Here is a 14,160-nt window from a genome sequence, read left to right on the forward strand (position 1 = left end):
TGACGTACTGGTAGCCAGCGCGGGGGATTTCTGAGTGACCCCCCCGGTGGTTTGTGACATATTGGTGGCAAGCGGTGGGATCGAGATAATAGTGTGTGTGAGTGTGAGACCCATACTCCCAGACACTAAAGACTGCCTGCAGCAGCTGTGGCTGCTGGGGTCTTCAGACCAGACCAACACTAGAGTGTCAGAGTGCAGATACTGTAAGGTGTGTGGAGGCATCAGGTGTCAGTTCTGTGTCAGTGACCAAAAGTCTGCAAGAATGGCTGAGAGCACCAGGAGCAAAGCCAAAGGAATGGCCGATGCTCAGGCCAGAGACGATGAGGAGGTTGTCCACGAGTCCTCCAGGAGCTCGACGCCAGAAAACAGCTCTGCAGAGGACATTGCACAACCGGGCACTGCTGGACAAGATGAGGAGCAGCTCGCCCAAGGGTCCTCAACGAGCCAGACGCCAGCCCTCCGCTCTGCAATGGACAGTGAAGCACCAGGCTCCGCAGCGGGCCGCAGATCACCACGTGCCATTCCACCGAGCCTGGGAGGCTCGGATAGCCTTCTTCAAATGGCTATGGCCCTACGCCAGGCTGGAGACCGGGAGGGCTACAAGGAACTCATGGCCGAGCGTGAGCGGCAAGCAGCGCGTGAAGAGCGCCAGGCAGAGCGTAACTACCAGCTGCAGCTAGCTCAGCTCCGGCCCTCATCAGCCACCCGTGACCTTCCAGACACCAAACTTCCAAAGGTCCGTGTTGAGGACTTCCCAGTGCTGGAGAAGGATGGAGACTTGGACTCTTTCTTGACTGCTTTTGAACGGACTTGCTTGCAGCATCATCTGAACAAGGACCAGTGGGCCAAATACCTGACCCCCCGTTTAAGGGGTAAGGCCCTGGATATCCTTGGGGACTTGCCTGCTGAGGCGGATCAGGGCTACGACACCATCAAGCGGGCCCTGATCCAACAGTACAACCTCACCCCGGAGTCCTACCGCAAGAAGTTCCGGACGCTGCAGAAGGGACCAAAGGACTCCTGGGCTGACCACCGGCGGGCACTTGCCCGAGCTGCCGACCACTGGACCCAAGGCCTGCAGCTTTCCACCGGACCGGAGATCCTGGACTTGTTCATCACGGAGCAACTCTTGTGGAACTGCCCTGAGGATCTCCGCCAGTTCATCCGAGACCAGAAGCCAAAGGGATCCACGGCTACAGCTGCCCTGGCAGATGACTACACCAACAATCTGGCTCCTGAAGCCAGGAGAGCAGCCACCAGCAGCACCTGGAGAGGGGGTAAGATGAACTCTGCGACTGCCCCACCTGCCCCTAGACTGCAGGGGGTGTCCCCCTCAACTCCCCTCTCCAGGCCCGTGGCAGAACCAAGACGGTGCCACCAGTGCAACCTACCTGGACACTTCAAGGCCATGTGCCCTCAGCGTCCCAAGGCCCCGGCTCCGTCCCCGTCCCAAGGGCCGCCCAAGGTGTATTGTGTGGGTGGGGGTGGTGGTAGGTCCCTGGACAGCTTCCAACCTGTCACCGTCGGCCAGTCTGTGACCATAGGACTGCGAGACAGCGCCTCGGAGGTGACTCTGGTGCGGCCTGAGATGGTGTCCCCCCAAGACTTGATCCCTGGAAAAACCCTCGCTGTCTCCGGGATTGGAGGCACTGACCCGGCGCTGCCTGTTGCTGACATTTATGTGGACTGGGGCGCAGGGCGAGGGGTGAGGGAGGTGGGGGTAACTGATCGGATCCCTGCAAACGTGCTACTTGGGACAGATTTGGGGCAGATAACCTCCCAGTTTGGGCCCCCCCCAAGGGCTGAACCTTCAGCCCGTACTGACATGACTCCTAACAATGTTAATGTGTTATCTATGAATGATGTAAGGGAGGAGGGAGTGAACTCTGATATTTCTGCTTGCATAGACACACACTCAGCTGCAGCTGTGACAGGGGAGGGGGTCAGAGAAAGGTGTGACAATGCCTCTACAAGTAACCAGCCTGTGAGCTGGGATCTGTTGCCCTCTGCAGGGATAAGCAGAGAGCAGGGTGCTGCAGGGGGAGGACCAGTGTGTGGGGTGGGGGCTACCACAGCAAATGTGGGGTCCCCAGAGATTTCACAGCGGGGTTCTGTTGCTGCAGGAGGGGAACAGGCAGGTGAGATTGGGGCCGGTCCAGGAGCGGAAGTGCTCCCAGGTAAGATCTCGGTGCATGGTTCCCCCACAACCGGGGTGTCAGGAAGCCAGGTAGGTCTGCCTGAACCGGCGACTTGGTCAGGAACGGAGGAGGAGCAGGCACGACCCACGGTCGCAGCGGCTGTGGCCGCTGTCACCCGCAGTGGGAGTGCTGGAAGCCAAGGGGCCTCCCGGAGGTCCGATAGCTCTTCCCCTTCTGACCAAGTGGCAGCCGAGTCAGGTGGAGGCCAGGACACAGGTCCCGGGGTACTGACCGAAGATGTGACAGTCTCGTCGATTCTGGCCACATCTAGTCAGGGGTTTCAGGCAGCGTTAGAAGCTGACGTCAGCCTGAAAGCTCTTAAGGAGCAGGCGGCACAGCCTCCCTCGGACTCGGACCCGGAGCGAGTGGTCTGGGACCAAGGACGGCTGTACCGGGCCACGGTCCAGCAGGGTTCACCGGAGGCGTGGCCCAGGGACCGACAGTTGGTGGTACCCTATCCGTTCCGGACGGAGTTGTTGCGGATCGCACATGAGATTCCGATGGCCGGACACCTAGGGATCGCTAAGACCAAGGCCAGGTTAAACCAGCATTTCTACTGGCCAAAAATGGGGGCCGATGTGGCTGCCTACTGCCGTTCGTGTGAAACCTGTCAGAGAGTGGGGAAGGCGGGGCCACGCCCCAAAGCCCCACTAGTATCTCTGCCAATCATCGATGAGCCTTTCAGGAGGGTGGCTGTGGATCTGGTCGGCCCGCTGGCCATCCCCAGCAGCTCCGGGAAACGCTTCATACTGACGGTAGTGGACTATGCCACCCGGTACCCAGAAGCAGTGGCCTTGTCGTCCATTCGGGCTGACAAGGTGGCCACCGCATTGCTGGAGATTTTCTCCCGAGTGGGTTTTCCCCAGGAAATGCTCACTGACCGGGGGACCCAATTCATGTCCCAGCTGATGGAGGCCCTCTGTAAGCAAGTCCAGGTGCGACATCTGGTGGCCAGCCCGTACCATCCACAGACTAATGGCCTGTGCGAGCGGTTCAATGGCACCTTAAAGCAGATGCTTAAGATGTTGGTCGACTCCCATGGGCGTGACTGGGAGCGGTATCTCCCACACCTGTTATTTGCTTACCGGGAGGTTCCACAGGCCTCAACAGGATTCTCACCGTTTGAGCTCCTGTACGGGCGACGTGTGCGGGGCCCCCTGGCTCTGGTGAAAGAGGCTTGGGAAGGGGATTTGGCCACCCCTGGAGTGTCGGTTATCGAGTATGTCATGCGCTTCCGGGACAAAATGCAGGCCTTGACGCAACTGGTACACGACAATATGGCTCAAGCCCAGGCCGATCAGAAGCGTTGGTACGACCAGAACGCTTGTGAGAGGACCTACCAAGTGGGTCAAAAGGTGTGGGTACTGGTCCCCGTACCACAGGACAAGCTTCAGGCAGCCTGGGAAGGCCCATACCTCGTGTACCAGCAGCTCAACCCTGTGACGTACCTGGTCACCCTGGACCCTGCCCGTGGAAGGCGGAAGCCCTTCCATGTGAACATGATGAAGGCACATCATGAGCGGGAGGCATGTGCGCTCCCCGTGTGCAACCTGCCCGAGGAGGGAGAAGCGGAGACCCTCTTGGATATGCTAGCCCAGGTTAGGGCAGGCGGATCCATTGAGGATGTGGAGGTTGGCCACCAGCTCTTGGAGGACCAACGGTCCCAGCTGTGGGCCGCCCTACTCCCCTTCCGGGGGTTGTTTACCAACCAGCCCGGAAGGACTGACTTGGCTGTCCATCACGTGGACACTGGGGATCATCCCCCGATCCGGCGTTCAGCATATCGGGTCTCCCTGGAGGTGCAGCAACACATGCGCCAGGAGATTGACGAGATGCTGAAGCTGGGGGTGATCCAGGCATCCAACAGCGCTTGGGCCTCGCCTGTAGTCCTCGTCCCTAAGAAGGACCGAACCACTCGGTTCTGCGTGGACTACAGGGGGCTCAATGCGGTCACGGTCGCCGATGCATACCCAATGCCACGCATCGATGACCTGCTCGATCAGTTGGCCGGGGCTCAGTACCTGATCATCATGGATCTGAGCCGGGGATATTGGCAGATCCCCCTGACTCGCAAGGCCAGGGAACGCTCTGCCTTTATTACCCCATTTGGACTGTACGAGTCCACGGTGATGCCATTCGGGATGAGGAATGCCCCTGCCACTTTCCAGCGGATGGTCAACACCCTGCTCAAGGGACTTGAAGGGTACGCGGCCGCGTACCTGGATGACATTGCCGTCTTCAGTCCCACCTGGGAGGACCACCTAGAGCATCTAGCACAGGTGCTCAGGCGGATCCACCGGGCAGGTTTGACCATCAAGCCGGGAAAGTGTCAGCTGGCCATGAGCGAGGTCCAGTACCTCGGTCACCGGGTAGGTGGGGGAACGCTGAAGCCCGAGCCTGAGAAAGTGGAGGCCATCGCATCCTGGCCCACCCCCAGGACCAAGAAGCAGGTGATGTCCTTCTTGGGGACCGCTGGGTACTATAGGAGGTTTGTTCCATGCTATAGTAGCCTGGCAAAGCCCTTGACGGACCTCACCAAGAAGAAGCTGCCCTCTGCAGTCGATTGGACAATGGACTGCGAGACAGCCTTCCGGGCCCTAAAGGACGCCCTGTCCAGCCCGCCCGTGCTACAGGCAGCCGACTTCACGCGGCCGTTTGTAGTACAGACCGACGCCAGTGACTTCGGCCTCGGTGCGGTGCTCAGCCAGGTGGACTCTGCGAGCCAAGAGCACCCAGTCTTGTACCTGAGCAGGAAGCTGTTACCAAGGGAAGTTGCCTATTCCACGATGGAGAAGGAGTGCCTGGCCATAGTGTGGGCCCTGCAGCGTCTGCAACCCTATCTATACGGGCGCCACTTCATCGTGGAGACGGACCACAATCCCCTCAGCTGGTTGCACACCGTCTCTGGGACGAATGGGCGATTGTTGCGATGGAGCCTTGCGCTCCAGCAATACAACTTCACCATTCGCCACAAAAGGGGCCGTGACCACGGTAACGCAGACGGGCTGTCCCGACAAGGAGAGGTCGCGGACGGGCGCACGGGGGAACACCGGAGTGTGCTGCCCCCTAGCGCCCTCAAAAGGGGGGAGGTGTGAGGTAAATCCGGAGATATGACGATAAATCATGATATTCAAGTATGTCAGGAAGCCCTCTCCTGGTGTCACCCCCCCTTTCCTTCACACAACTGGTTTAGCAACAAATCCCATGGCCATGTCCTGTGATATGGAAATTAGGTGGCTTTAGGACAATGGACACAGGATGACTCCCTGCCGTCACCCTGTAGTAGGAGCTGCTAGCTAGTTAGCAAGGCTATGGAAATAGCCAGACAGAACGACTCCAGTAAAAAATGGTTCATATCTCGCAAGCCATATTTCCGATAAATATGGCAACCATAAAAATGGTGTCTCCGCATGTGGACGATGCCGGCACCCCCTTTTTATGGGAGCAGCACATTGGGAAATACCCCAGGCGTGATATCAGCCATATGGGAACTCGTAGACAGGTCATGAGTCCCCTCGTTCTGTAGCTAAATTCATAACTGTCACAATGAGAGCATTGGCGTCCGCCTACGACGCTCCCAGGCCAAGTTATGGCCCATATTCCATGTTGTGAATTTGTCCATAACTCCAGCCAGGGGTGGAGCAGTGCTCCCTGTGAGGTCACTAAGGTAGGAGGGGACCTGGATTTGCCCAGGTTGATAACCCTACTTCGGCCATTTTCCAGTGTTCTTCTGCTCGGGGGCCTGGTTGGGAAAGACCTGTGAGGGAGTTCCTGGAAACCTGGTCTACAGTGCCCCCCTGTGGCCAGACACACAAGGTAACTGATGTAATTGTATACCTGTTTGTAACCCATGCTTTATCTGTAACTGTACTCTGACATATGTATATTCTGTAGATTCCCTATTGTGTATATTGTAGTTTCTAGTGTGCTTTAGGCGATTAAATTATATAATTAATCTTGGGCTGTTCTGTTATCTCGATCTTGAATCCCACGTCTGTGTGTTCGGCTAATAGTTACCGTAAATCGGTTGGTGGCAGCGAGTTGTGCCAAGGATTATTGTGGGGAGGCCAGTGAGATTCGGGAAGATATTATATATTCCGCCCGCGGAGGTCGGGGGAATATATACCCTCCTCTCACCGGGGACCCTTCAATAATCGGCATAAGTAGTATAGCGGCCTCCTTGCTTATTGTCGGGCAATTCCATAATTGGCCTGACTATAAGAGGGGCGCTAGAGAGCGCGTCACGTGCTCTGTCTGTCGGTCGGGAGGTATAAAGGAGGGGTGACCGCCCCTTGCTACCCCCCGATTGTGACGTACTGGTAGCCAGCGCGGGGGATTTCTGAGTGACCCCCCCGGTGGTTCGTGACACTCATTTTCCATCTTTTATGCGGTTTTGACAGCAGCACTGTGTGAATAGATTCATTTCCAGCGGAAAATTTGTGTAAATGAAAAGCTTTATCAAGCGTCTTATAGGTTTTCCGCCGAGCTGCGGGTTCAGGGTGATCCCCGCTCAGACGGGCGCAGTGCCCCCATATTACATTCTCTGCCGAGCTGCAGTTCAGGGCAATCCCCGCTCAGACGGGCGCAGTACCCCCATATTACATTCTCTACTGAGCTGCGGGTTCAGGGCGATCCCCGCTCAGACGGGCGCAGTACCCTGAGCTGGGCTGCATGTGTGAAGGCGCCCTTAAGTGATTAATACATTGCCCTTTGGATAAGTTATTAACCCTTTACATAGCGGTCGGGCTCCACGATGACTTTGGCCACAAGGTCTCATTGTATTGGATTGTGCCCGTGAGACTCCATGTAACATAAATCCGGGACGTGTCGCCGCCCGTCCATACAACCCTACTGGAATTATGATAACACGAAACGTTGCCTTCATAGCGAGCAAGGCCAGGCCTATATACATGGAATTTTTTGCTCTACCAGTCACTGAACACCATCGTATCTCTATGTTCTTGTTTTTTGTGGATTCAGGAGGCGTAAAACAGACCCCAACTCTTCATCAGACCTCCAGAAACAAGCCGCCGCCTCGCAGTGGGAAGAATTCATTACCGAGATCTTCAAGGAAGAGGACGGGGATCGGCAGCAGACGGTGAGCGTGCGGGACGCCATATTTTATGATGCCGGTATATACACTGTAGATCATCTCGTGTATATTTCCCCTCCAGGGAGAATATTAACCCCTCAGGAGCGGTGAAGATTCTGCAGTCGGATGATGTTGACCCCAGAGGCCACGAATTGTGTCACCGGATGAAGCAACTGCTCCTGGATGACCAAGATGGTGATGAATCCAGAAGTGACAATGCCCAACCTGGAGATGGTCCACATGATGCCAGGACCTCTGGTCAGACAGTCCAGGACGGCGCTGGTGGCTTGGAAGACACCAACACACAAGACAATGAGAAGTCCTCACACCCGGCTAACCTCCCAGCAACGGCCGGGCAGATCGATGAGGAAGAGAGGGGAAGGCTAGCGTTCGACTCTAATTCTCCGCCGACTGGAGGTGTCCAAGAACAGGAAGGCTACACGGAGTCACAACCTTCATATCATCAGAAAGACAACCATGGAGTGACAAGCGGCCACGATGAAGGTCCACCTGCCCAACCGAGCAGTCCTGAGAATGTGGTGGATGGGTTATATAGACCAGCTCCAGATGGAGAACCAACCACAGCCACCAGCAGTCATCAAAGTGATGAGTCCAGTCTTGTCCGGCCGGAAGATACTGGTACCAGTGACCAGAAGTCACAACCTGCGTCACTAGAAGGTGAGAATGTCTCAGCGTCCAATTCAGCAGACGGCGATGGATGCAGCGTCATATCAGGGCCCGATCTCCCTCCGGATGAACAAAATGCCTCCAAAACGGGAAGCCAGGATCTGAGAGGACATCACTGGTCAGGAAGCTATGACGTGGTAAGACAAAGCCAAGGAGTCCTGGTGCTGACGAGAAGCACAGATGAAGACGCGGTCTTCATCCCCAAACTCAAGTTCGAGTTCACCCCCGACAACAGCATAGACTGGACGAGGCCGGGGAGCAATAATGGAGGTGCACCCGGAAAGAACGCCCTCCGGGTATTGGACGCATGTACACCTCGAGGACCTACCTTTAGTAAGAGCATGCTGAAGAAGGCCTCCATGTTATACAGTCAAGATGATGTTCCAGCTGGTTCCTCAGAATCTGCCCTGAGGTTCTCCGGTGCTGGAGACACCCCAAGTCTCAGTGCAGGTCCTCCGCAGAGGATTGTGGATCTGTCCATTTCATTCCAGGGTAAATATGAGGAGCAGGAAATTCCGGCAGACGTTCCCAAAATATTACTAACCGAGGAAGACTATGATGAGGACTAGTGTATAGACTGTAAATGGGCCAGTATCCATCTCCGCTATACTCCATGCTTTATACTGCAGCACACCTCAGTATAATAATAGTACTAATATGATTACCTACATTCCTCTTCTGTCCTTACATCCGTGCAGTATTTTATTGAGGTTTATACACATGAATGAGGGTCCATGGCGCTGGGGTGTCTAAATCTACCGGCCCGCGCCCATTCCTGCTGATCCTGGAGCCTATATGATGATTCCTACAGACAGTATTATCCTTCTACCTCTGCTTGCTCTACCGGAGCTGCACTCCCCACCGGGCTAGGATCTGTTCACTTTTTTTTTTTTTTAGTTGGCGGGGAAGGGTGCACCATTTTTCTGAAGTTAGGACCACGATACAGCATATACGTAACACAGAGAATAAAGGAACACAAGGAGATGCCACTTTCCATGCAACCCGGGGTCTCTACTAAATGAGCCAGTCAGAGGGGTTTAAAGGTATTGCTTGACCTCACAATCCGCAGAACGAGGGGTCCGCAGCGATGACTGGAGCGTCTTGGCCCCTTCAACAAAAATGTAAACCCGCTTCAAATCTGCATCAAATAAAGGGGAAAATGGATCAAAACTGTAACAATCAGAGAAGACCATTATTGCAGGAAACGATAAACAGGATTTGGATGAGAATTTTACATTCACATCGATACTATTGCAAATCAGGACAGTCGCCTGCAGAACTTCCAACAGAAAAGGGATTGTTCACTACTTGCACGACAGTGCCCTGCTGTAAAGAAAAGCCGCTTACACTCGCCTCCCACAAAAGTATTCATTCCAACTGTCGGCACCATGTGTACCGGGGCTCTTGTGACGTTCTGCGTCTGCCTCTGAAGCTAATAGACCACAGTGCTCACAACTCCCCTGTAAGGCTCTTTTCTCCAGGGGAAGTGTGATTGAATGAGTGTATTAGTGGACGCAAGTCCCAGTACATGCGATGCCGACAGAGCTGGGATGGATGCGAGTCTGGGAGGCGAGTGTAAGCCATTTATTTCATTAAAGAATAAGTTGCCCAAGTGGTGGACAACCTCTTTAATAACTTGTCCACACGTCGTGGAAATGCTGCAAATTTTCTCTCTGGATTTTTCCCTGTAGTAGCAAAGTAAAATTCTCATCTCCATCTGTTGCAGGGATATACCACAAATCTGACCCTGAATTATCCGGGTATGATACGGATACGTTACAGCAATGTACTCATCATACCGTCCCCTTTAATAAGGTCCTCTGAGTGTAAACAGCACAGGGATTGCGGCATTACTACGCCCTAGATCTATCGGACTTGCTGGAAGATACGCGGCTGCTTTTTTTTTTAAACATTCTGATACATTGAATTGTAAAAATGTTTATTTTAATTTGGTAAAAATAAAAACTATATTTTGACCGGAAGCAGCCGCGTGTTCTGTGCGGACTCCTACCCGGCTATTTCTACCCTATCAGACCAGGAGCAGGCGGGAAAGATTTAGCCAAATGGAGCCTCCCGCAGGGTCCCGGCTGTTAGCTCCGTGTTCCCTTCACTCATGATATAGAAGCCCACGTCTGCTCTGTATCACACACGGTTTTGGCCCCCGAGCATTGTCCGTCACTATACAGTAATCGTGCCCGCTTTATACCACCGGAGGCGTGGGCATGTTGTGCAGCGGCAGCTCCATGGCTGCGGGCTCCGGCTCGGTGGCGGGGGGACTGGGCTTCTTCTGCTGGAGCTTGTCACTCAGCTGGGTATACAGCTCCTTCACTGGATCTCCGCTCTGTAAGAGAAGGGCGCACATGAAAAGAGGCGATTCCTACATTCTAGTAATGGATCCTCTACCCCCCTACTTACTGTTTTGGTCGGTTCCAGGGCCTTCTGTAAAGACTCCAGCTTGGAAGGTGCCACTTTGTGGTGGAGGTGAAGCAGCAGCCGGAGGACGTGTCTGTGAATATTTTCCTTTCTGCAGATATTTTTTTTTTTTAAATAGTATTCAGGTAATAAGTTTGTTTTTTTTTTTCCCCCAACCCCCCCCCTCCCCCTCCCCTCTCCCCGAACCCCCCCCCCTCCCACCTCCCCGAACCCCCCCCCCCTCCCACCTCCCCGAACCCCCCCCCCTCCTCCCCTCTCCCCCAACCCCCCCTCCCCTCTCCCCCAACCCCACCTCCCCTCTCCCCCTCCCCTTTTAGCAGCGCAGCACAGGTCATCTCCATAACCCTCCCATAGTAGTCGATGTTTCAGGCGCCACGTCAGCCGTCCTCAGCGGCGTGACCTCTCCTGAAATACCTGCGCTGCCTGATGGAAACGGCCCGACCCGAAGTTATCAGAACCCCGGGCAAACATTGACTCTGCTCGAGATATTTTCCGTCCAGAAGGAAGGCAACGTCATGCGGTGTTTGCCGTGTTGGGTACACAGGAGAAGGACTATTGACATTGCCAGATCTGACGATAAAATCACGACATCCGACTTGTGGGGGGGGGGTGTCATTACTTATGTTTCTTTCTTTAAAGAGAACCCGTCCAGTCTAATAAATACTGGCATCCCCATAAAGCAGCAACGCTAGATCATCTTTGTCTACAACTTCACATTGAGCTGTTCCTTGGTTATTCCTCCTGGAAATATACGAATTAATTGACAACTGGGTGTCACCAAGTCTGTTATCAATCCAATCCCTGCGGACTTTGTATGGACACATTACACTGGGGGGGGGGGTATTGGCAATGCCCAGGTGTCAATTTATACATTTCCATATCCTACCCTTAGCTCCGCGGAGTGACGGCGGCTGCGGGGTCTGCACCGGGCAATAATATCGGGCACTTACTTGGTGAGAGCGACGAGGAAGAAGCCATCAAATATGTGAGAGCAGAAGTCCTCTGAGACGAACTCCTCAGACAGCAGCGTCAGGTTACTGGTGAAGAGGTGCAGGAAGATGTCAGTGAAGGCCGTGTCATTGTACGTCTCCTCTGGAAACAAGAACGTATTGTCAGTGCAGCGACTCACAAGGAGAGAGGTGCTGTGTGTCCATCTTAAGGAACTTGGGGCCGTTTCACACATCCGGCATTTCACCGGATTGCCGGATCCGTCACTCTCCAGTACAGAGTATTACAGTGCAATGGCACTGTTTTGGAGTGTGACGGATCTGGCAATCTGGCAAAATGCCGGATGTGTGAAACGGGGTGGGGGTGGGTTGTCTTCTAGGCCCCTGCGCCTACCCCCTCGATTTCTTCTTCTAATCACTGATTTAGTGATCTGCCTCCTTTTTGAAATTCTGCACTGCTGCCGCCATCACTGGGGTGATATGCGACGCATAAGCAGTGGGATTCCTCAGACGGTCTTCAATAAAATGGCGCCACAGGCAGTGCATGTGCGGATCAACATTTTAGCTCCATGATCTCTGCATTGAGACAAAATCTCGATCTGCGCATGCGCCGCCTCGGGTGACATTTTATGTACGATCGTGTGGGTGCGCATAATGCGATTCCACAGATGGTCTTCAATAAAATGGCGCCACAGGCAGTGCATATGCGGATGAAGATTTTAGCTCCATGATCTCTGCATTGAGACAAAATCTCGATCTGCGCATGCGCCGCCTTGGGTAACATTTTATGGACGATCGTGTGTGTGCACACAGTGCGATTCCACAGACGGTCTTCAATAAAATGGCGCCACAGGCAGTGCATGTGCGGATCAACATTTTAGCTCCATGATCTCTGCATTGAGACAAAATCTCGATCTGCGCATGCGCCGCCTCGGGTGACATTTTATGTACGATCGTGTGGGTGCGCACAGTGCAATTCCTCAGACGGTCTTCAATAAAATGGCGCCACAGGCAGTGCATGTGCGGATCAAGATCTTAGCTCCATGATCTCGGCATTGAGACAAAATCTCAATCTGCGCATGCACCGCCTTCGGGTGACATTTTATGAACGATCGTGTGTGTGCACACAGTACGATTCCACAAATGATCTTCAATAAAATGGCACAAGAGGCAGCGCAGGCGCAGATCGAGACTTCGGCTTAATGAAGAGGTCATGGAGCTTAAATCTCAATCTGTGCATGCGCCTCCTGCAGCACCATGTTATTAGCAGACAGGATGTATAATCACACTGCACGCGCGCCGCCCACAGCATTGATGGCGGCAGCGGTGCAGAATTCCAAAAAGGAGGCAGGTGACCGAATTATCGGTGACCTGTAGAAGAAGAAGAGGCAGGAGAAGACGACAACAACCCCCAAGTCTAGCCCCGATGCACAGAAGACATCATCAGATGAAACTTTGGAGGAAGATTATTCAATAAGCACAGATTGATCAGCGCCATCAAGGCCTCGGCTTTACTTTACAGTGCTACGTCCTGCTGACCGGTTGTCTGCGGTTGATCACTTCTGCATCGGGAGGCGAGTGCCGCAGAGTCTTCACACAATGCGGATCTTTCCCTGTCCAGCGCCGGTCACTTCTGCGTTTTCACACAGACCCTGGGCTGTAAGCGCTCCGTGCAGCTGACTGTAAAGCACCAGATCACACGTGGTAACGGCTGCACTTACTGACGGCGGGCAGCAGGCGGAGCAGCGAGTTCTTATTCCTCTGCTTTGTGATGTGGAGCAGGTAGTAGAGTCCGACCTCGCAGGCGATTCTGTTCTCCTGCAGGAACCTGACAGACGGACAACACAACGGTCACCAAAAACTGAGCAGCAGATCCATACTACAGATATAGGGACACCAAGTGCACTGAAGCCCCCCCACTTCTGACCGTGCATTACCATAGTGCACCATGCCGAGGAAACCGGCCCCCTCATACTGCGGAGAAGGCAGCGAGCCGAGGTAACAAGCAGGAAAAGGTGACATTACAAATCCCTCCATTCCCGAGAACAGGGGGGACTTATAATAACAAGTAAATGACAAAGTGATGATGCGACGTCCCTAGGACCCGGCCCCCCACTCACTTGGTGAAGGCATCCGGCAGGGTATTGGGGTACGTGACCGGCACCTTCTCTTCTGTGGGCAACTTGTGTTCTACATTGAACGTGTAGTCATCTACCACCAAGGACATCAGGAGAGGTAAGAACCTGGTGATCAGCTCCGAGTCCTGGAGGAAGGAATAATACACTGGTTAGAAATGGAGAAAGAGGGAGGAAAGGAAAGAAAGGGAGAAAAGAAAGGAAAGTAAGGAAGGGAAGAAAGGAAGGCAAAGAGGGAAGAAAGGAAGGCAAAGAGGGAAGAAAGGAAGGCAAAAAGGGAAGAAAGGAAGGCAAAGAGGGAAGAAAGGGAGGCAAAGAGGGAAGAACGGAAGGCAAAGAAGGAAGAAAGGAAGGCAAGGAGGGAAGAACGGAAGGGAGGAAAGAAAGAACGGAAGGGAGGCGAGGGAGGCAAAGAAAGGAAGGGAGGAAAGGAAAGAAAAGAAAGCAAAAGAGGGAGGCAAAGAAAGGAAGGTAGGAAAAGAAAAAAAGGAGGCAAGGAAGGCAAAGAAGAAAGTGAGGAAAGTAAGAAAGGAAAGAAGGGAGGAAAGGAAGGCAAAGAGGGAAGAACGGAAGGGAGGCAAGGAAAGAAAAGAGGGAAGAAAAGAAGTGAGGAAGGGAAGGCAGGAAAGAAAGGAAGGGAGGGAGGCAAGGAATGCAAAGAGGGAGGC

The 14,160-nt window shown here is 53.9% G+C and overlaps 2 protein-coding genes across 2 annotated transcripts; one reads left to right on the forward strand and one right to left on the reverse strand.

Moving 5' to 3' along the window:
* Positions 1–7,178: 7,178 nt before the first annotated feature.
* Positions 7,179–9,949, forward strand: LOC142283814 (uncharacterized; the record flags this gene model as incomplete). Its single annotated transcript, XM_075333153.1, has 2 exons — positions 7,179–7,296; positions 7,373–9,949. Coding segments are annotated over 2 exons (1,292 nt in total), but the record flags the coding sequence as incomplete, so codon positions are not given.
* On the reverse strand, positions 9,900–13,615 carry LOC142283815 (negative elongation factor B-like). The gene is made up of 5 exons (XM_075333154.1): positions 13,478–13,615; positions 13,079–13,185; positions 11,361–11,502; positions 10,393–10,501; positions 9,900–10,318 (listed from the first exon to the last, which is right to left on the reverse strand). Exons 1-5 carry the CDS (start codon positions 13,582–13,584, stop codon positions 10,178–10,180), a joined length of 606 nt encoding a protein of 201 aa, XP_075189269.1. The 5' UTR covers positions 13,585–13,615; the 3' UTR covers positions 9,900–10,177.
* Positions 13,616–14,160: the final 545 nt, after the last annotated feature.

This window comes from Anomaloglossus baeobatrachus, unplaced genomic scaffold, assembly GCF_048569485.1.
Source record: "Anomaloglossus baeobatrachus isolate aAnoBae1 unplaced genomic scaffold, aAnoBae1.hap1 Scaffold_5484, whole genome shotgun sequence".
In the NCBI taxonomy this organism is placed as follows: Eukaryota; Metazoa; Chordata; class Amphibia; order Anura; family Aromobatidae; genus Anomaloglossus; species Anomaloglossus baeobatrachus.